Source organism: Protopterus annectens, chromosome 4.part1, assembly GCF_019279795.1.
Source record: "Protopterus annectens isolate FY-2018-M chromosome 4.part1, PAN1.0, whole genome shotgun sequence".
Taxonomy (NCBI): Eukaryota; Metazoa; Chordata; order Ceratodontiformes; family Protopteridae; genus Protopterus; species Protopterus annectens.
The window spans coordinates 1,001,014,653-1,001,039,110 of record NC_056734.1 but is presented as its reverse complement, the minus strand read 5'-3'; the positions used below and the strand labels follow the sequence as shown (position 1 = coordinate 1,001,039,110).

Here is a 24,458-nt window from a genome sequence, read left to right as displayed (position 1 = left end):
GGTTGTCTGTGTACATGAGACAATTGTAGCATTGTCTCAAGATTCCCAGATTAACCAGCTGAACCGGAGAGGATGCTAGTAATCTACTACTCGACATGCTAGAATATTATAAGGGAGTGCTGTGCCTTTAAGGGAAGTGGGTACTCACAGGGAAGGTGGGTGGATGTAGTGCTTACTTTAGTTAGCGAGTGCTTACTTAGGAGAGAGGTTTTGAGAACAAGTGCTAGGCTTATAATAAAGCGATTAGACTGATTATTATAAGAGTAGAGCTTTCTTAAGGGGAAAATTTGAAGAGCAGACTTGGCGGAGCCACAAAAATTTAACCTTGTTTAACCGGCGCTGCACTATGCGCACAATCGCGCAAAGCCGTGCAAACGCGTATTTTAGACAGGGAGCTTCAAAAGAGCTAGAAATGGTCCAAAACAACCAATTACTACAAGCTCTTGTGCTGAGGTCACTCCTTCAGGGACAGATAAGCTGCTCAAGGCTCCCCACTCCCACTGGTGAGCAAAGAAACTTCCTTCTATCCAAGTAAGGCAATGGACAACACAGGAACTACACCACAGCCCAGAAGACAGCAAAGCCTGTATACTGGTCTAAACTAGTCGAGGAGAGGCGGGAAAACAAGGATTTTTTTTTTGTTTTTTTTTTTGTTTTTGAGATAGAAAGCACACAGAAAAGCAGGAAACAGTAATAAATCAGTTTCTCTCTGAACTTCAAAATGAAGCACATAACAACAGAAACGGGCACTATTAAACAGTTATTACAAGCACAAGACAGTCCCTAGTGTTCAACTAATACCACATAACTTCATATTCCAAGTCATAAAACATTTTAGAAATGTCACACCTGCTTAAAAGCTGTATTAAGTATGGAAACAATATATTATAAGTTAGAATTCCCAGAGGAATAAACGACAGTAGAAAATAGCAAGTGTAATAAAATAAAAGTTAACACGCGTGCGCACGCACACATACACATAAATAAATATATATATATATATATATATATATATATATATATATATATATATATATAGATATATATATACACACACACACACATCTCTCTCTCTCTCTATATATATATATATATATATATATATATATATATATATATACACACATGTATATACATATATACACATAATATACACACACACACATACGGGTCTACTTCAGTAGACCAAACTTTCACTTACCCAACTTTTAAAATGCGGAGACGAAAAGGCCAACAGCACCAGACCAGAACACCGATGTCCTGGAACACCAACATTCCATTCCAGGTAAGTAATAGCTCTGCCAACCAGAACAAGAAAATAAAACTGAAGCAAACTACACCCACCCACCCATATGGGGGCTGCACCCCCCCCCCCCAAATAAATATACCAGCTCCGAGACTGCACTACCGTGGGGGTAAGGGGCAAACTTCAACACTGTGGCCGAGTGGTTTCTTACCTGGAGTGGAAAGTCGGTATTCCTGGACATTGGTGTTCTGGTGCTGTTGGCGTTTTAAAAGTTGGGTAAGTGAAGTTCGGTCTACTGAAGTAGACCCATGTATGTGTATATATATATATATATATATATATATATATATATATATATATATATATATATATATATACGTGTGTGTGTGTGTGTGTGTGTGTGTGTATACATACACACATACAAATATATATATATCTATATACACACACACACACACACACAAATACAGACACACACACACACACACACACACATATATATATATATATATATATATATATATATATATACATATATATATTACATATATACAGTGGATATAAAAAGTGTACACACGCTTAAAATGCCAGGTTTTTGTGATATAAAAAAATGAGACCACAATAAATCATTTCAAAACTTTTCCCTCCTTTAATGTGACCTATAACCTGTACAATTCAACTGAAAAACAAACAAATATGTTAGGGGGAAAAATATAAACAATAAAAAACAAACAATAAGCTGATTGCATAAGTGTGCACACCCTTAAACTAATACTTTGTTGAAGCACCTTTTGCTTTAATTACAGCATTCAATCTTGTTGGGTACACACCTGCCATCAATTAAAGAGACTCTGCTTAACCCCAAATAAAGTTCAGCTGTCCTAGTAGGACTTTCCTGACATTTACTCAGTTGCCTGGTACAGTGAAAGCCATGGTTCGCAGAGAGCTTACAAAGCATCAAAGGGAACTATCAGTCAGGAGAAGGGTACAAAAAAACTTCCAGAGCATTGGATATACCGTGGAGCACAGTGAAGACAGTCATCAAAAAGTGGAGAAAATATGGGACAACAGTGATGTTGCAAAGAACTGGATGTCCATCCAAAATTGATGAGAAGACAAGACAAAAACTGGCCAGGGAGGTTGCCAAGAGACCTACAGCAACAATGAAGGAGCTGCAGGAATTTCTGGCAAGTACTGGTTGTGTAGTACATGTGACAAAAATCTCCAGTAGTCTCCATATGTCTGGCTTATGGGGTAGAGTTGCAAGACGGAAGCCTTTTCTCACACAGAAAAACATCCAGGCCCAGATAAAATTTGGAAAATAATACAAATAAAGTTCAGCTGTCCTAGTAGGATTTTCCTGACATTTCCTCAGTTGCCTGCTACAGCAAAAACCATGGCGCGCAGAGAGCTTACAAAGCATCAAAGGGATCTCACTGTTGAACTGTATCCGTCAGGAGAAGGGTACAAAACACTTTTGACAATATTGGATATACCATGGAACACAGTGAAGACAGTCATCAAAAAGTGGAGAAAATATGGGACAGCAGTGACGTTGCAAAGAACTGGACGTCCCTCCAAAATTGATGAAAAGACAAGACAAAAACTGGTCAGGGAGGCTGCCAAGAGACCTACAGCAACCCTGAAGGAGCTGCAGGAATGTCTGGCAAGTACTGGTTGTGTATTATGTGACAACAATCTCCCGTATTCTCCATATGTCTGGACTATGCGGTAGGGTTGCAAGATGGAAGCCTTTTCTTACACAGAAAAAATTTGCAAAACAATACATCAAGTCTCCCAAAAGCATGTGGGAAAATGTGTTATGGTCTGACGAGACCAAGGTTGAACTTTTTGGCCACAATTCCAAAAGGTACATTTGGCCACAAAAACACTTTGCATCACCAAAAGAACACCATCTCCACAGTGATGCATGGTAGTGTCAATATCATGCTTTGAAGTTTCTTTTCTTCAGCTGGAACTGGGGCTTTAGTCAAGGTGGAGGGAATTAAGAACAGTTCCAAATACCAGTCATTTTTGGCCCACAACCATCAGGCACTTGCTAGAAAGCTGAAGATGAAGAGGAATTTCACCTTTCAACACAACAATGACCCCAAGCATACATCCAAGTCAACAAAAGAATGGCTACACCAGAAGAAAATTAAAGTTTTGGAATGATCCAGCCAGAATTCAGACCTAAATCCAATAGAAAATCTGTAGGGTGCCCTGAAGAGAGCTGTGCACAAGAGATGCCCTCGCAATATGACAGATTTGGAAGTGCTTTCGCAAGGAAGAGTGGGCAAATATTGCCAAGTCAAGATGTGCCATGCTGATAGACTCCTACCCAACAAGAGTGAATGTTGTAATTAAATCAAAAGGTGCTGTGAGCACTCTTATGCAACCAGCTTACTGTACATTTTTTTATCATAAAAACCTGGCATTTTAACAGGGGTGTGTACACTTTTTATATCCACTGTGTGTGTGTGTGTGTGTGTGTGTGTGTGTGTGTGTGTGTGTGTGTGTGTGTGTGTGTGTGTGTATATATATATATATATATATATATATATATATATATAAAAACAGAAAAAAAATCAAAAGTATATTATTATTATAATAATAATAAAATAAGAACGTGAAGTTTCCAAAGGGAGTCTGAGTCTGGAAGCTGTAATCCACCAATGCAGGCTGCTGAGAAGATTGAGCTGTGTGATTCCTAAAGCTGGGCACTAAAAGATTGAATGACTTTCTGTGACAGGGGTCAGGCTTACCTGATCCCTTATCACAGGGAGTCACAGGAAGGAATTCTGAAGTCTGGAAAGCTGCCAGTGTGGGTCTGTGCAGGCAAAGAACCTATATGTCACTGAGGCAGTGTCAATGATGAACCATCTGTGCAGCTGCAACTTTTTTCTAAATGAATACCTTTGCAAGACACTATAAAACCCCCAGTCTCCGGTTTCGGCTACAGTGAAGAGGGGTTTATTTACACAAGCGTGTTCACCAAGAATGATTAACTATGGACTTCATCCTGTTATACTTACCATAATGCTAAATCTGCTCAGAAAATTTAGGCTTCACTAACTGCAAATACAATCTGACAAAGTTATAACCTCAAAGCTTAACTAAATATACATTTCATGTTAAGTCCTGAAAGTAATGAGGACTGAATAAGTATATAACTTTCATACTGGCTCGGGCTAAAACTACCAAGTTTAAAAATAAATCATGAATGTTTACTGTGCAGAGTCAATACTTTAATCTGTAAAACAGAAACATGAAAATGACAAAACATTTTACAAATGAGTGTAAAGAAAACAGATTAAGGATGCATTAGTCTCAGACAGTGTTTATTTAGCAGCCACCACCACCTTGCCTCTTTCTGCATTCAACAAAACCCCACAGGAGAAGACTTCACAAAGGCTGCTGCAAGGGGTCTATATCAGTTGAGCGAAAATCCTACTATGCAAATACGAATACATCGAACCATATCACGCAAAGTACGTAAATCTCAAACGTCCAAAACCACAAATTCCGAAATGTCGATTGGTTTTGGTTGTGGTATAGCTCTGTAAGGTAAGTGTGCGATAGACAGGACTTTAATGTTAGGATTTGGGTTAAGGTAAGTGCATAGATAGGTAATGTATGTAAGATTTAGTGTAGTGTTAGATGTAGGGGTTTTTTTTTAAGTGTATGTATGTGTGTTATTTATTTTATGTGGGTGCATGTCTGTAGGGGAAGTGTGTGGTAGTTATGGACCTTAGGTTAGGGAAGGGTTAAGGATAGTGCATACATAGTGGTGTATGTGGGGTTTAGTGTAGTGTTGGAAGGAGGGTTTTGTTAAATGTATGTATGTGGATTATTTGTTTTGTTTTGGTGTATGTCTGTAGGGTTTGGTTAGTGTGTGTATGTGGTTTATTTATTTTGTTTGGGTAGGTACTAAGTAGCAGATGGTAGGGTTGGCCGACTATGATAGTTTGACATTTTATTTTTCACGGTTTAGTGCATTCAGGATTTTCACATTTCGAGGTATAGGGGTCGATGTTTAGGTATTCACATAAAGGGGTTTTCACTCAACTGATATAGACCCTGCTGCAAGCATATCTCCTCCCACCCATCTTCTATGATCATTTTGTTAATTTGGGGCCCAGGGTGAGGCATAGAGAGCACCGCCTATCCCAGATAACAATGACTGAAAGGCAGAAACCAATGCAGGATAGGATGTCAGTTCATTCTATGGCCTGCACATACTTATAAAAACCACATTCACACATACTCCTAGAGGCAACTCAGTATTGTCAAACAACCCAACAGCATTTCTGAAATGTGGGGGAAAAAGTGACTCTGGTGGGGTGTAAAACAGGAAGAGGAAACAAATTCCATAAAGAGGACATACCAGGCAAAAACTTAACTAGGGGTTCAAGCACTGTGAGGTAGTAATGCTAATACCATGCAACCATCCCCTCGACTTATCCTCAGCCATTATCATATTCCTTTCATCAAAGCAGAAACAAAATAGTAGGTAATACATTCTATTTATGTTCATTCGCTAGCCAAGGAAATGTCAACACTGAACAGAAATGCACATAAATATGAATAATTTTTTGTGTCAATTTAGAAATTAATTCTGTACACAACAGCAAGGCAGCAGCTTCACAACACATAGAATAATTCTGAGACGTATCTGGATGATTACTTACTTTTTAGCGAGTCGACATGTCTTGAACATATTTTTCATGTGAACGAGCTGGATACGAAGCAACTGTAAGATGAAAGAAAAAGAGGAAGTTACATCAGAAACTTGCACTCCTGTCTAGTGGACTTTGAAATCTTGGCAGATGACTTCTGGACCATTTTTCCCCACATAAACGGTATATGCAGACTCTACTACATGAAAGGGTTGTAAACAGTACTTTGTTTTCTCTGTTCATGGAATACATAGATACACAGAGGTATAATACTGTATGTTCACCTCTTTAAGTTTAACACAGAACTTTATTTCACCCTGTTAATTCAATACCTTCTTTGAGTACATGAACTACTGTGTGTCTAGCTGTTGTATAGAACTAATGTCAAGTATGAATACTGAGAATACAAGTTAAGGTCCCAGTTCCATGGTTTACATGGATGAAACCACGAATGTGACCCAGGCGCACCAGAGCTGGGAGGAGGTAGAAAATGAGGGGAAATGTCTCAACCTTTTCAGAAGATTGTGGAGGTCTGATTGGCTGCAGTGTTGTATCCATCTGAGGACAGGAGAATAGCAGACTCTATCCCACACAGGAAACCAATTGCAAAACTGGCCTGGGTAGAGTAGGACCAAGAAAGATGAGCTGGACAGATGAATAACAGATGAATAGTTTTGAAAGGTAGAAGACACACATGGTTCTGGTGAGAGGAATTAGGAAAGTAACTACCAGAGTACCGTAGGGTCTTGTCCTAGGTCCACCACTGTTCATTGTGCCACTGTTTGACACAGACATATCTGAGGAGACAGAAAACAGGATCAGACTCTCAGCTGATGTCAAAGATAGACACAAAAGTGAAGAAAAGGGGAAGAGACTAATGACGGATATAGAAAGGCTGAACAAGTGGGCAGAAAGGTGGCAGTTGAAATTCAGTGCAAACAAACAGTCTCAGCAATCATTGTGTGAATCAACTCTAGTGGGGATAGAACTGACCACAAGAGGGCTGGAAATGGATGCAAGGCTGCTGATCACATTGGGACTAGAACACTGGGAGAAGAGCAAGATGGCAGTGGCAGCAGCAGACAGAAGACAGTAAACCTTTAGAGGGATATACACCAGAAAAAAGTAATAGCTCCACTCTACAAGGCCATGGTCATTCCACACCTTGAGATACTGTGTGCAGTTCTGGAGGTCATACAAGGAAAAGGACATCAGGATGCTGAAATGAATACAGAGGAAAGCTGCCAAAGGAATAAGATCAGAGGCTTCTGAAGCTAGAGCTTTTCTCTCCTGAGCCTGGAAGAGACTTGGGGGTGGTACTGGTACCAAGTTCATAACTGGGAGATACGAGTTAGTCATTCCAAACAGAAAAAGAAAACATACGGATGGTGAGGCAAAGGCAGAAGATTGCAGGGACTAATCATTTCCCCGGCTCCCCAAAAGTGCTTTTTCACAGACAGGATTGTGGACTTGTGGAATGGACTGACTACTGGAATAGGTAGGAAATAAGAAATCCAGAGAGATATTCAAGAGAGGGTATGGGACAGGTGGAAAAGTGTACAGGAATAAGGCAGACTGTTAAATGCACTTAAAGCGGACTAGGTATGCTTATTTTGTTCTTCTGCATCATCCTATCTCACAGAAGAGGACAATTTGGCCATTACTACTTCTCCCATCCTGTGCTGTAACCAAGCAGTAGAAGTACTGTGTGTTCTCCTGAGTCATAGTGGTCTTCAAACAGCCTTACATCCAGAAGACCTTAACCAGGCTTGACTTCTGTCACTACAGCTCCAGAAAAGGACTGTAGACCAGTCATGGATCATCTGCCAGCTTGCTGACCTTCCCAGAGAATATGAATTATTAAGGAAAGACTACCTTTTCTCTATGGCCCAATGCCAGATAAGCACTGCTTCCCTGGATGGGAGGTGCAACTGTGTGTCCTCTTGCTATATTATGGAACCATGCTTGACCTCTGTTTCAGCAGTTTTTAAGGCTAGAACAGTGCTCTGACGTTCAAATAATCAAGGTGGAGACCTCTCGGGAGGGAGGGTCTACACTTCTCACACCGAGGGGGCAACCTATTTGGGCTTCTTTAGCACACCAGTAAGCATCAATCAACAGCAGCCGTGAGAAGTTCAGCTGCAGAAGCAGAAGACCCACAGCACACAAGTGATTATTCTTCACCACCTCAAGGTTTGGTGACAGGTATTCACCATTCAGTAATAACAAACTCCAGCATCTCACTGCCTACTGCAATGTCACCATTTTCAAAAATGTAAACAGCTCCGTGAAGATCGTAGCTGCCATCAGGCCTAGAAGGTGTAGTATGGTCCAAGCCTGGCTTATGCACTCCATCTTTACCCAAAAGTCTAAAACCACAATCTCTTCAGCCCCCTTCAAAGGCAAAAACAGTAGGCACTCATTTTGCTCTTCTAGTCAGTTGTAGGTTTAGTTCAAAGAGCTGTATTACATACAAACACATCAGGATTGAGGCTTAGTAACTTAAACTTAGAAAAACTTATAAACAGACGAACTACTGCACTCAAACATGTTAACACTCTGGCTGTTCGATAAAAATGGCACTGCTGCCTGCCCGTGCTCTCTATTTAAACATATGTGCCCTCACTTTGAAATGTTTCTTAAAGACACAATGCACAAACTGTTCTACATCCTCCCTCTTTGAGAAATAAGTCATGCACAGTAATAATAATGATAATCATTCACATGCAATTGTACAGAAATAATTACAAGTGAAACAATCATGTCCATGTTGGTGTGTATTTTACACTAGGTCTGGAAATACGACCTGATTGTGTGACATAAAAATTAGGACTGGGTTTAGCAACAGGGACTGTCTTTAATGAATGTTCAGCTTCAGGGACATCTGTGACATCATTAGGAATGGGAATAGGTACTGAGACATGTCCTTCAACAGGAACATCATCTGGATTGCTCTGAGATCTAGAGTCTGTAATCACAGGTACGATGCGATATCGATTCAGACTCCAGAAGATGCCTGTGACTTCTTCTGTATTCTATACCCTCAGATTCCACTAAGTAAGATCTTGATCAAAACCTTTTGCCATTTGCATCCTCACTCTCTCTCCTTCTTTCAATGGATGTAGAAATCTGTTCAGTTTATCATAATTGGACTTCTGGAATGAACGCTTTTTGAATAGTTGGGCTTTGACTGCTTTGGTGTTTTTAGCATTAGGCACCAACAAACGAACTGATAGGCAAGGTTGTTTTGGTTTGCCTAGACAGAAGTCTCTGAACAGGTGAGCCAAGTAAATTGTCACGGGGTATATTTCTGAGATTAAGCAAATTCAAGAAAACATCAGTATTGTCACACTTTGACCTCTCTAGTAATTGCTCTGCACTTTGTACTGCACATTTAGCTAGACTATTTGTGGGTACTCAGGACTACTGGTAACATGTATAAAGTCCCACTCTTTTGGAAATTTCTGAAATAGCTGACTGGTGAACTGGGCACCGTTGTCAGAAATAACTTTGTGTGGACTACCAGGGACTGAGAAATGATGTTTCAAATTAGTAATGACAGTACTGGACTAGACCTATCGCCCTTCTTTGGTAGCTTCAAAACCTGGATGGCCACCATGTAAAATCTGGATGTACTCATATTGTAAGGAAGTAGGAAAGACAACTTTAGGACCTTTGAAAATGATACCATCTTCCACCAACATCTCATCTCTTAAAGGAAAATAAGATTGCAATTCTGTTGGTACACAAGATTGCTTTGATGGCCATCCAACACTGATGAAGTGGTTGAGCTTTTGCAAAATTGGATTAGTCTTTGTATCTCTCAGCTCAACTCTTGTGGTAGAAAAATTACGCACTTCCATGACACTGAAGTCAAAATTCTCTACATCAAGTTTTTCTGTGGTATTTCTGGGTGATCTGGATAAGGTCTCAGCCAGATAAAGATTTTTGATTTTTTGTATAGACCATTTTGAAATTGTACTTTTGTAATCTGAGCATCATTTTTTTGTAGTCTTGTTTGAGCTGAATGCATAGGCTTCTTTAAAATAGTGACTAGAGCTGTATGCATAGGCTTCTTTAAAATAGTGACTAGAGGTTGATGGTCAGTCTCAATCTGGATAGCTCGGCCATAAATATAATCATGGAACTTCAAACATGCAAACACAATTGCTAAAAGTTCCTTCTCAATTTGTGCATACTGCATGTCAGTTTGGGTTACAGTTCTAGACATGCAGGCTATTGGTCTATAATCAAGAAGAATAACTGCACTAAGACTGAACTGTGAAGCATCACAGGAAAGAATCACTGGTTTGGGGACATCATAGTATCTTAATGTTGATGGGCTGGCAATTTTCTGTTTCAGGTCATCAAATGCTCTCTGGTGTTGTTCCAACCATGATGAGGTAACACTTTTTCATCTATTACGGGTGCTGATAATTCACTGAAGTCTGGTGTAAACGTGCTCAAACAGTTAAACATACCAAGAAAACGATATAAAGCTTGAACATTGTCTGGAGCTGGCATCTCAAGAATGGCTGTTTGCTTGGAAAGATCTGGTCATAAGCCTGAACCGGTAAATAAATGGCTGATATAAGTAACTTCTGGTAGCTTGAATTTACATTTCAGAGGACTGAGCTTTAGATTCACTTCACATGCTCTTTCCATTTCCTGAGGTTTCTGTCATGCTCTGCTTCACCTTTGCCTCCAACTAGGAAATCATCTACTATTATAGCACACGGACACAGCCTGAAAAAAATTGCTCCATTGCACGCTGAAAGAGTTCACTGGCAGAATTTATTCCAAAAGGCATTCTGAGAAATCTGTATCTACACCAAATGGCGTACTGAATGTACTCAGCAGTGAAGATTTGCGATCAAGTATTATTTGCCAAAATGAACTCTTCGCATCTAAGGCAGAAAAAAACAGTGGCATTTGGCGTGAGGGTAGCAACTTCCTCGACTGTACCCATAGGATAGTGGGGTCTCTTTAATTCTTTGTTTAAAAGTCTCTCGGGTCAATTCATATTCTAATTTCATCTGAGCTTTTTTTATGAGCAACTACCATGGAAGATACCAATTCAGTTGTCTCTGTAACTGGACAAATCACACCTTGCTGCACCATTTTATCTAACTGAATTTTGACTTTGTTATGCATACCTATCAGAACTCCTCTCGCTGGTCTGACCACTGGACTGACTTCTGGATCTAATTTCATGGAGTACACAAGTGGAAGTTTACCTAGCTTGCTTCAAAAACATCAGCATACCTCTGAGAAAATAGCATCGATGAAACTGGTACTAGGGACATGTGCTTACATGATGGACTTCTTTGGTAAAAGAAAGCAGTTTCATTTTTAAACTATCTCAGAGACCAAATAATGACTGTACATGTCTTTTGACTAAATAAAACTGCAAGCTGTAAGTATTCCCAGCTGAATAACATGAAAACATACTGAGCTTTTGGTTTAAATGCCTTCACCTCTATAAGCAACAAGCTTCACACAACTGGCCGAATTAAGTTGTTTATCAGCTCTTACTCTATCAAATGTTTCTGATGACATAACATTGCACTTTGAACCAGTGTCCACCTTGAGCTCTGTGGGTTTACCATTAATCAGGACACTACAAAACACTTTGTTCTTTGCCAACAAATTCACTGCATTAACCTTTTCACCAACCACTGAAACACCATCTACATAGAAAATAGAGGCAGCTTTCTATATGATCAACTTGGTTTATTGAGTGACCTTTCTTCATAAATGTACGAGGCTTACTTGATTTACAAAGCTTTTGAAAGTGGCTCCATTTTTCACACTAATGGCATTGCTGACAAAATGCTAAGCACTTCTCTGCTTTGGACATGTGAATGGCACCACAATTCTGACAGTTAACAATGAGACTTGACTTGGGTTTTGCTGACTCACCCTTGTGCTGCACTGAGCATATCTGCTTTACTGAGCTAGTGTTAGAACTTGCTGGAAAGGTACAGGCTCTCCCTGAGAATCCCACATGGGCTGCAGCTGCCATGTGCTTAGGCCCGTTTCTGTTAACCACGTGCTGCATGCTGTCTACGTTTGCTCTAAAGGCTGCTGAAACCATGCTTTTATCACTTGCAAGCATATTCGCATGCCTTTCTGTAAGTCTGTATATTTGACAAATCTCTATGGCTTTGCTCAATATTAAATCACTGTTTTGAAGCAAAATCTTTCTCACTGCAACATTATCAACACCACACACAAGCCTGTCCTTTATCAACTTGTCTTTCAAATCAACAAATCTGCACGTTTTAACTTTGTTTCTCAAGTCAATAATGTAAGCTGCAAAACTATCTCCTGGCTTTTGGTCTCCTGTATAAAATAAGTGCCTCTCCAATTTAACATTTATCTTGGGGCTTACACATTTCTCTGACTTTACATTTCAAGCACTCAGAGTCCTTCCTCGATTCAGCTTGTATGACAATATGACGGCTTTCCCCTTCACCTGCATATACTGCTGGTGCATACACAAAAGAAGGGTTCCTATTAGATTACCGAAGATGCATTCTATCGAATGCGTCTTGGTCGAACTTAAAACAACAAAAAGACAAAATAGCGAAGCAGCTTTTAAGCAAATTCTTTCCCAGGGAAAGAATTTGCTTGTCCGCTTCCGTTACTTTGCCGTTTTCGGCACTGTAGTGCTATGTCGGAGTTGATATATTTAAGTAGGGGGGTGTGGGGGCCGAAGCACCCCACTTTATGTATTCTTTCAATTTTTTTTTTTTGGAACAGCGATTTTTTTTTTTCCCTTGGAAAAAAATCGCTGTTCTGAGCTTTTGAGATTGTAAGCTTTCGCTTACATGGGGTTGATTGGTCATCGTTAAGCATTCGATGATATAATATAGACCCCAAAAGAACACTCTCTTTCAATGGCTTTTGGCCCCGCTAGATTAAGGAGAATGACTGCCCTCATAAGTGCATCTTTATCAGGAAAAAGCTGTTTGTATGAAAATATTGTATTCCTGCTCGTATATTCTCCAATTCTCTGCAATATTATGATCAAACAAAAGTGGACTGGGTTTGCGAAATATCTCGGACATGCAGTAATAAAGACCATTGGAGTTATGTATGAACATACACAAATATACATCAGAAATTTATCTCAGAAACTTGTTATGCTCAAGAGCACAATAGACTCTTCAAAATAACTGCACTTTGGCACATAAGTCTCAGCAGCACAAGAACACTTTTGCAAAACCACTCATCAACACTTCGAAATGACTGCATTTTGCGAATGAATTGTACACAGCACAAGAAACTTTTCAAATTAACTGCATTTTGCACACAGTAAACTCTTCGGAATAACTGTGCTGTAGTAAAGCACACATTGCAAACACTTTGCACAGTCTGAGATACTTCGAACTCTAGTTATACTTTGAATAGCTTTAGTCAATGCGAAATAGTAGCTCATATCAAAAAACGTGGTCGTTTACTAAATCAAATGCAGTCACTTTAGTTTTCCATGCTCATTTTGTCCTTTTATTTTACGTTATACTCATCTGTTTTACTTTTAACATGCTTGCTATGCAAATCAGAAGTAATTCTGAATGCTCTCATAAGTATTTCGAATAATTTTATCAAATATCGTGGTTTTGAACATTTCGCTTAATCAATAACCCGTTTTGTGCTTTTCGTTTAAGTTTAATCAGTAGTGCATTTTGTGCTTCTCATTTGATTAATAATGCGTTTTGTGCTCTACAAATGCTTCATATCATTTTCTTTATGAAATAAAACATTTATGCAAGTTTTAATTACCTGAGATTTGTTTCTGACCTTTTTTCAATCATTTGAGCAGGTTGGGACAAGTCATTCCTCTATATACCTCTGTTTCTAACAAACGAACAGTTGTGGGTTCACTTCAAACAACTTTATTAATAGAAACATCAGGATTGAGCCTTAGTAGCTTAAACTTAGATAAACTTATAAACAGACTGAATACTGCACTCATACATGTCAACACTCTGATTGTTCTCTCAAAACGGCACTGCTACCTGCACATGCTCTCTATTTATACACTTGCCCTCACTCTGAAATGCTTGTTAAAGACACAATGCACACACTGTTCTACAACTTACATGTATCCAAAATCTGTCTCTATGAAGGGTTCATAGAAGCTAGAATCAGCAAGTATTTCTTCCAGTTTGTGACCAACCCTAGGTAATACATCCATGGGATATATAAAGGAGGACTACTTCCAAAAACTAATCATCCAAGTAAAAGAACAAAAATAAACTATTCTCCTTTAAGGCTTCAATCACCATATCCAACACACACCATGGAGAAGACTCTTGGCACTGAATAAAGCCCAAACGGCAACACCTTTTACTAGAAGCAATTCCCATCCTCAGTGAGCTTGAGAATTCTCCTGTGCAGACCCCAAATAATAATGAGCCAATAAAAATCCATTATACCTACTGACACGAACCAGGCATCCTGCAAAAATATGGGACACAACACATGTACGGTGATCACTGAGACTAAAATCATCAATGTGCTATTGGAAGCTATTGAGAAGTAAAGACAGGTGGCAGTAAACCACCTTCCTTACTCTAAAAACCCTTTGACCAGTACATATAAGCCCTGATTCAAGGGCTTTACTCAAAAGGATGGATAAATCTGCTAGAAGAAGCATTTATGGTGGAAGTCCTACAATTCTCATAAGTGAAATTTAGGCTGACCTTGTCCAGAACCTTCTTGTCATTCCTGATGGTTCTCTGACCTGTGGGAAACTCAGAGAAAAGACCATGGACCATCCCAGGCTATAGTTACAACCATCTTGAGTGCATTTTGCTGGTACAGAGTTGGGAGCAGATGGGCCAAGACCACAGCTGGAATTCATAGGTAAGCTGCGTAGTATGTAGCACGTCACTACACAGGACAGTAATTAATCTTGCGGCAATATACTGCACCAAAGAGCACTGCACAGCAGTGAGGAAAATGGAGTAGGAATATGTTATAAAAATGAGCAAAATTTCAAGCAACTGAAAGCATGCAGTGTACTGAACATATAGTGCAATGCAAATGCATGTCTCTTGAAGTAACAGTAAATTAAAAATTACAATGTACAGATGGCATACAGTAAGCTGTGCTTCACTAGAAGCAAACAGTATGTAGAAAACTGCAGAACTGCAATAAGCAGAAATGACAAGAGCAGCAACAGCAGCTTTTGTTCAGCAGCATTTACTTTGACTCTTTCTCTGTTAGCAGTGTATCGTCAGCCTCCAGCTAACCGAACAACAACTGACAGACCATTTCTGAGTGGACAGATTTGTAAAATGAGTATTGGCTGATGTGCAACACTGACAAGCAGGATTGAAAGGCATGCATGCCCATGAACACTAAATTACATGTAGCTCTTAGTATACTACGATACAGGAACCTTCAGAGACAAACAGGGGACACACTGGGTACATCACAGGTTTTAGCCTGTAGAATGCTCAACACATTGCTTGATACACTATTTGTATGTGTGGATCAGCATATCTACTTCCCAAAAAAACTGGGGAGAGGGCCACCACCATGAGTGGCTTCTATCCTGAAGTATTGGGTGCTAGAGATTGCACATATTTTTGGATAAAGGCCCCACTCAATGTCTGTGAATAGCAAGATATCAGTAAGGAAGTGATATAATTCTATAAACTGGCAGGTAGTGTGCAACGGACAGGAGTTGATAACCAACGGATCTGCAAAATCACCTCAGGAGATCACATGATTCACATAACATGCATACAAGTGATCTACACTGTTGCTTCCTGCACAGTGAAATTCTACTGGGATGCCTGTTGGGTATCTGTAGCAGTTTAGCTAATATAAAGCCAGAGACATGTGACCCCCATTCATTTAATTCCTACTGTGTTTCAGGTGATGCAGGATATCCACTAGAGCCTTGATGGATGACACTCATTAGGAACCTACACAGCATCACTAAAACATAGTGTAATACTGTCCACACACAAGCATGGATCATAGAGTCTGTTCAGCCTGCTGAAATCATGGTTCCAACGATGCCTAGGTATGTCTATGGACACTGCCATGCACTCTCAAGCCACAGCATGCAAGCTATTTGTAGTACATTGCATGCCATATAATATGATCACCAGGAAGCATTCATGCCAGTCAGCCATCTTTGGAACCCATGGACACACCACAAACAGCAGCTGGCACACCAGCAGTATCCACTGATAACAGTGAAGCAAAGAGAAGGCTTGTAGCCACCACACCTCCCCTCCACAACAGTACATGGTATTTCAGGTGATGCAGTGTCATCTAGTCCAGCTGTAAAGGTCCCAGACAAGTACACAGTGACAGTGCAGTGTCACACAAAACAAACATGATACATGCAGTGATAATAACAGGCTATGATGGGCAGTGCATGATTGAGTCACAGTCTGCATCAGACATCTCGACATACACCACAAAGACGTGCAGTCTGTCAAAGTCATCAACATTTGCACAGGTGCCAAGAAACACTAACATATGGCTAACATCACAAACTGCATAGATAGTTATGTCACTGGAAACAGGGTCTTGCAGCATGGGGTACTCTGTGTCTTAGACAATGTCCTCTAGTGACAGGGAGGGAGTGCCACTACGATACCATGCTGTGGGATCTCTGGGCTGGCTTGAAGGATTAGAGGCCCCCTTCACAAACACAGATATTGTGCTACTGCTGGAATGTAGCCTATATGGAATCCACTGGTAAAGAATCCTTTCCCTGAAGGCTGGCATCAGTGCCTGCCCATGTCATGGGGTGATGAAGTGCAATACTCCTAACTCATAAGTGTAGTTAGTGCACCCTGTGATGACCAGCCCAAGTACATTCCCTCCCACAACCACAGACAATACCACTGGACAGGGTGGGGATGGTAGCACTTGCTATTCCCCTCATGGAAGTGGACATGGCAGAAATGTGCACCACCATAATCCTCTTGAAATCTAGTATGCTGCTACTGTGTCTGAAGACCAAGAACTCAAGGAGGCATCAGCAGTGTTGGGTCACATTTTCATGGATACCATTCAACACACCAGTCTCCTCCATGTTGGCAAGAGTAGCTGTTAACTGTGCCCAGATGATACATCTACACATATACCAACTGTGTCTACTCTCTGCTCTATGCTCTTATGCGTAATATACCACCATTCTTTGCTTAAAGGAAACTGTCCACACTAATTAGCCATACCCATTTGTATCTACCTTCTCTCATACCTGCAGGCCCATTCCAATGCATTCTCACTGTACTAGCTATCAGACAGTATAGCTTACCGCCTACTAATATGGTCATTAACACTTTTTTCTAGAACTTCTCTCCTTCACTCACTCACTCACTCACTACTATCCATATGGTAATAGTCTACCTACCCCTTTAACCTACACTACACACAATGATTGCACTACAACTGTAGCGCTCCTCTTTCACTCTCCATTCTAACTCACATAACATCCTACCTCTAACCAATACACACACATCAGTAGCAGCACCATTATGCAAAACTGTTCTACCATTAACTCCTTCCATGCTGTCATCACCCCATACCTATGCCAGCCCACTTATACCCATTTATCTCCATTTGTTCAAGTACACATGCCTAAAACATCAACAATTCCTACTTCATCATAACTCTAGCCCTAAACTCAAACAAAAAAGTTGTATCCATAGCATTATATATACACATCAGTAAAATTAAGCTGCAACATTCACACAAATCCAGTCCCAATTCATCCTACTCCCACACTAGGTAATACTCCTCAAATTAGTAGTAATCTCACCCAAACTAATCCTCAACCAGCCCCTGGTCTCCATTTAATCATATCAGCATACAAAACATTTATAAAATAACTACCTGCACTGCATGCCTGGATGACTACTCAGTCCCCAGATATCCTCACGATCATTGACACGCTGCACCACAATACGAAAAATGGGGAAATACTACCTGGGTACAGTATTATAAGACAAGATAGGATAAGGGGGAAAAAGCTGGCAGAGTAGCAATACTGCATAAAAAAATGAGATTCCTCTATTCCCACTTTTGCTAATTCTGAAATTCTGATAAAACTAGTCAGAATAAATAATCACAAAAAATATAACATTCATAGGAATCTACCTACCCTTAGACAATATTATTGCACTTGAATACATCCAATGTTGAATCTCTGCTAAAATCCCATACAAAAATATCATCTTAAGTGACACTAATACCAGCTGGCAAACAAACTCAGACAGTCCAACTAACAATATCAAGTTTTATAAATTCACTCAGCTCATCACTACTCCATTTAGGTACAGCAAGCCTACTGCCAGACAATCCACCCTGTACTGGATACTAGTATCCATTCCTGATAAGACTATCGAGGGGAGTGCCATAGCAAGAGATTTTAAGTGACTATCTTCACGGTCAGACACCACAGCAGCAACCACAGAACTGAACACTCCACCCTGGTTATAAACATAGCCAACTTCCATAAAGAAACTTTCAGAAAAGCACCATTGGTGCAAATGGGAATCACTTGGCACCCTTCCTTTAAATGACACTGTAACACAATTTAAGAAAGTCTTCTTAAGTATCCTGCACTCTCTCTATCTTTCTCTCCCCCTTATATCAAAGAAAGTGAAAAGAAACCCAGCTGCATGGCTATCCTTAGGATTGAAACAAATCATGAAGCAAAGAGACAAAGCGTGGAAAACTTGGCCAAATAATAAAACAGATAAGAATCCACAAGCTTACAGACCAAGAAACAAAGCTAAACATCTCATCACCAAAGATAAGAAAACCCATTATTGCACATTCCAAAAGAAGCACTCTAATAACACTAAATTCTTCACACAACCTACCCCAAAAACATCAAACCAACATGACGGCATTACCTATCAGTTTAATTACCAGCTTCATTAACACAGACATATCTTTGACTGACAACACATGCAAACATTAACAGCCCTCTTCAATCCCAGAACAACAGTGAGCAATTCTCTTTAACCTGTTCCAATTGCTATGATCAAAAACACCTCCATAAACTAAACCCACTTTCCAATGCCTCAGACAATCTGCCATGTGAATAACTTACAATAGCAGCAGAAGCAGTTCCCTATCCCATATTATTTATGACAAATAGATCCCTAGCTCTACACACTGTCCTATCAAACAAAAATTGTTCATCATACCATTCAGAAAGAAAGGACATCCAATGAACTTTCAATTTGCAGGCCAATAGCTTTATCATCACCTTATCAAAAGTACTACAGAAATGCGTACACAAACAAACAATCAGATATTTGTTAGAAAAACTACTTTCTCCTACACAACACAGTTTTAGACCCCAACATAGCACTACTACTGCTCTATGGAACTTCAATATAACCGTAGATAAAAACATGAAAATAACATTGTTTTAGCACTTTTCTTAGACCTATCTAAAGCTTCTGATACCATGATAAATCTGAAATTTCTTCAAAAAACTCTCCTCCATAGACCTAGCTAAACCCTTCCTATATAGGTTTCTTAGCTATGTATCAAACTGACCTCTCCTCTTTCCTCCCGATAAACATAAAAGTTCCACAAGGATCAATTCTAGGCCCCATTCATTAATGACCTTCATACAGTAGCTAAACATGTTGTTATAGCCTCTAGTTTCTTACAGCCATCTATTCTTTATGATGTCCCAGTTTTAACTAACCAAGTCTAAACTGTCCAAATTTGAACAATGTTTATATGTTCGTAGGAGATTACTAGGCTAACAGATCAAGAGCCCTTACAAGCCTAACCATATTTAAAAAGAATTTCCCAATTTTCAATAGCTAGGTGAACGAAGTTCACAGAGGTACGAGCCTATGCTATGGTCTCTAATACTGACTACCTCTGTCCATGAGAGACACAGGCTCTACCCCAGGAGTAAATTTACGATTACCTATCCATTGATTTAGGTTATGCTTGATGAGGTTCACGGAAGGGCTCTGCTTCACAAATGTGAAGTATCTTCCAGAGATGCGTAGTCTCTGCGACACATATTTCACTCCTGTTCCAACTCATTTGCCCGTTTTCTGGAATTCATTAATCCCAATGCCCTGAACCAACTCATTCTCACCCCTTCCAGCAGTAGAAACCTTCTCGACCTGGGCATTACAAACATGGGGGACTGATGCTCTACACCAGTAATCAACTCCTCCCTGGTTAGATCTGACCACAAGATAATCACAGTCGATATCCAAATCCCCCCTCACCCCCCCCCCATGAAGGAAACCACAGTGAAGAACTTCTTCAAAGCCAATTTCCAGCTTCTAAAGACAGAAATGTCAAAGTTCACATCATCCATGCAAGTGGGGAATGGGTGTTTGCCTGCTGAATCATACACCAAGGTGTTGTACGAGCATTTATACAAGTGCATGGATCAGGCCATACCATACAGAACCAAGATTCTGTCCTCCAAAAAAAGGAAGCCAATCTGGTGGTCCCCTGCCATTAACAAACTCTACAACAGAAGGCAAAAACTGTTGCAGAAAAGGGTAAAATCTAAAGACTGAACAAATTCCCTTGTAAGTCTCAGCAAAAAACTGAGATCCCTCATCAAATCCTCCAAAGCTAGGTATGAAAACAAAATTGCTACAAATGATAAAGAAATCATAAGGCATTCTTTAGCTATGTCAAGAATCTACATAACAATACACAGATGTGCTCTGAGCTAATGCACAATGCCACCACTTATACTGAGCCAACAGATATTGCCAATATCTTGGCCGACAGGTTTAGTGCAAACTTTACCCTCCTTCACCTCCTAAAGGGCCCAATCCTAATACTCGAGAAAGGCCAAATCCCTAACATCATGGCTGCACAGGTAGAAGCCGCACTATCTAAAGACAAAAGTACAGCTTCCATGGCACCTGATAATATACCTAGCTGTGTTCTACATGAATTACAATGGGAACTGGCACCACACCTGACTGCCTTGTTCAACCACAGCCTCACTTCAGGCTTTGCTCCCACCAAATGGTGCACCGCTACAGTCATTCCACTCCACAAAGGAAGAGTGACTACTGACCCTGGAAACTACTGCCCCATCAGCCTGACGAGCTTGATCTGTAAGGCCATGGAGCGCATCATTATGGACCTCATAAACAGGGATATAGGGAACCTTCAAACCCTGGACCCTTCGCAGTTTGGATTTGTGAAGGCAGATCATGTCTGCTCAACCTGATAAGACTTGTTTGAATCTGTCACCAGAGTGGTCGATGAAGGCAAGGTAGACCATACAGTCTACCTCGATCTAGCCATGGCCTTCGACACCATCCCCCACTCAGGGATCATTGACAGACTCATTAACCTAGGCATAAACCCCTACGTCATAAGATGGGTTGCCAACTGGCTCATGGACAGAACCCACACGGCGAACGTAGCAGACTCCAAATCAGAGTACTGGACAGTTACAAGTGAAGTCCCACAGGGATCTGTCCTGGGTCCTCTCCTGTTTGGTATCTACTTCTCTGAAGTTCACGCCAAGACCAAGGGACTCTGGTTAACCAAATTCGCTGATGACTACAAAGTGGGAGCTATTACTGACTCTCAAGCTGATGTAGGCATTCTACAAAAAGGCCTCACACACACCGATTGGTGCCAGAACCCTGGTCTTAAGCTCAATGCTAAAAAGTGCATCATCATCCCATTCGGGAAAAACACGGTGCCCACAAACTACCACATCGACGGTACCCCACTCAACTCCCAAAGTGTGATAAGAGATCTAGGGACACAGGTAGATAGCAACCTCTCCTTTGACAACCATGTTGCCACTGTAGTTAGAAAGTCCTTCTATATGTGGCACACTTCATTACAAAAGGTTTCTCATCCAGGAAAAAATAAGTCATAATCCTTCTCTATTCATCCCTCATCAGACCCATTATTGAGTACAATGCCCCATTTGTCATGTACCTCACTACTCAAATACAACAACTGGAGAGGCCACAAAAATCCCTCACAAAGAGGATCCTAGGACTCAAACACATGCCCTATACAAACTCCAGTTTTACTCCATCTCATATCTCCTACTTAGAGGCAATCTCTGCTTGGCATACAAAGCCATGTTTGACCCAATGTTGCTAGACATGCTTCATCTGAAAAAGTCTCACTCCCTCTGCACAACACGCTCCAAAGACCTCAACCTCATCACCACAATAAACAGAACCTGCTGGAGGGAAAGTTTCCTAACCCAGTGACTTCCCATACTCTGGAATAAACTCCCCATTCATGTCAAGCAGAGCACTTCACTAGCCCTATTCAAGAAAAATCTTGATGAGTAGATGGGTAATAGGAAATTCACCCCGGGGATCATTTTGACAGCCTTGCTTGATAGGGGCACAGGAAACTAACATCCGGCAGCAGGACGACTGGGAATATTCTTGGGCTAGGCTTGTGTTGGCTCTAGTGCCATTAGCCTAGTACTCACCTATGAACCTATATCTATCTCTACAACATGATTTATTAATGTCGGAGGCTACGTTAGGATTCCTGGAAAAAGTGACCCCTTGTGCAGTTTGACTTCCAAATGTATAACATTTCCATTAGGGCTCAATCTGAGGAGGCCCCACAGGCTAGACACAGATCTTCCCTTAGTAAGAGAGAGAGAATACAGTGATAGGGCTTTCAATCTTTCTGTGTGTGTGTGTGTGGGGGGGGTTGGTGCAATGTTCTCCCATGTTAGTGAGTACTATGTCCAGGATATTTAAACCCTTAGTGGGTGTGCTGACCAGCTGTTCCAGAGCATTTGCATTGACAAAGTCCAAGTACCTCTGAGCATGCATGTTAATGGCCATGGATGTTCCCCAGTCAATGTTAGGATAGTCAAAATCACCTCTGAGCAAGGTATTGGGCTACATGGTGAATGACTCCAGTAACATGAGGTGTGCTGCATGTTTTTCCTGGTTAATGATAGGGAACCTATAACTAGTGATGATGTGGTATGGGGATTTTGCCTATGGTTATTTGGATATGGAGTAGCTCAAGAGAGTTGTAATGTTTTGGCCAGTCTTGAGGTGTACTCATTCTTTATAAAGATGGATGCACCTCCTCCTTTGGTTCTTTCTTGCTCAGTTGGTGGTCTGAATGGTTTACTGTCAAAATCTTGCAAATGACAATTGTGAATGTGCACATATGCAACCCAAAATGTCTTAAAACACATTACCGGTCGTTCACATAATGGTGGTGCAGCGGTAGCGCCTCACAGCAAGAGGTTCTCCCATTCGATTCTCGGCTGGAGCGCTTTCTGTGTGGAGTCTGCATGTCCTCCCCGTGGTCGAGTGGCATTCAAAAGACATGCGTGAATGGGCGTGCCTTCGTTAAAGGCTGGGCGTCGAGCTGGCACCTCAGCACTGTAAAAATCTACTGAAAATCATTAGTGGACCGGAGTTCCACTGTGGTGACCCCTAACCGGGAAAAGCCAGAACAACAACAAACCGATCGTTTACATAACCGAAAGTAGGAATTAAGGAAAGTCAACAACTGAGGAATGTCGACTTTACTGAAAATACCTACACTTCCAGTTATGTGCTACGAACATTTTGCAGGGGGGCAAGCCCCCCTGCTACTTGTATATACAAATTTCAAGATCACACTACAGTGAAAGAAAGGGTAAATATCCCGATCCCCACTATAGTGTGATCGCAGTTCAAAATAATGAATCCACAAGAGCGAATGCACACTAGCATTTGCTCTTGAAGATTCATCATTTTGAAAATCGATGTTACAGCAACTCAAACACTGCCTTTCACACCTTTCCAGGTTGCCTAACCAACATGCGACATTTTGATGGTAAACCGGTCTGAACATATGGAACGCTTTATAGCCTTGCATGACTGGGATGCTTTCTGTGGCTTTGAACCTTGCCTCAGTGACTGCACTGACATCTGCATATTCCAAGGTAAAGAGTACTGCTAGGGAAAGCAGTTTCTTGATTATACTCCTAGCACTGAGCAGCAGTACCTTGAACCTATCAAGTGAAGATTTTAAGTTGGGAAGTTGGTTACTCTGACACTGTGTAAAAAAGGCAGTACAGGGGTGGCTAAAGCCTTTACTAGTATCCAAAAACCTATAGGAGACAGGTGCAGACCATATCTGGTAAACCATCATGGCCTGTTGATCATGTCTTCCTAGGGTGACAAATATTGGATGCCCTTGGACTGACACCAAAAGTTAAGCCAATTGTTAAATCAGTCATTTTCTGTTTGTATTGTTGCATCATCCTTGGTGAAGATAAAATGCTGCTCAAGGCCAGGCTTGTACCTGCCTGTGACACAATCTGAGAGCTTAATCATGTCTCTCTTCATATAGTCCAGGGAGGTATATGTCAGGTCATTCACACTCACATGGATCATGACAAGAGTCATAATGGTACTTGTGGCTGAGTGACTTGAGTGCTTGTGTGATCTGACAGATCTTTTGCACCTGACAGGCAGCTAACCGTAAACTTTTCCTTATCTATCCTGGTGAGGGCACATCCATGCATCTCACTGTGTAGT

The 24,458-nt window shown here is 40.7% G+C and overlaps 1 protein-coding gene across 7 annotated transcripts in view; it reads right to left on the bottom strand.

Moving 5' to 3' along the window:
• Positions 1-24,458, bottom strand: part of RUBCN (rubicon autophagy regulator) — a 2,564,006-nt gene that overhangs the window by 343,394 nt on the left and 2,196,154 nt on the right. For all 7 annotated transcript variants that reach the window (XM_044070705.1, XM_044070707.1, XM_044070708.1 and 4 more), the window contains one exon: positions 5,938-5,999. In XM_044070705.1, the coding sequence (XP_043926640.1) occupies positions 5,938-5,999 (62 nt within the window). The remainder of the gene's footprint in view (positions 1-5,937; positions 6,000-24,458) is intronic.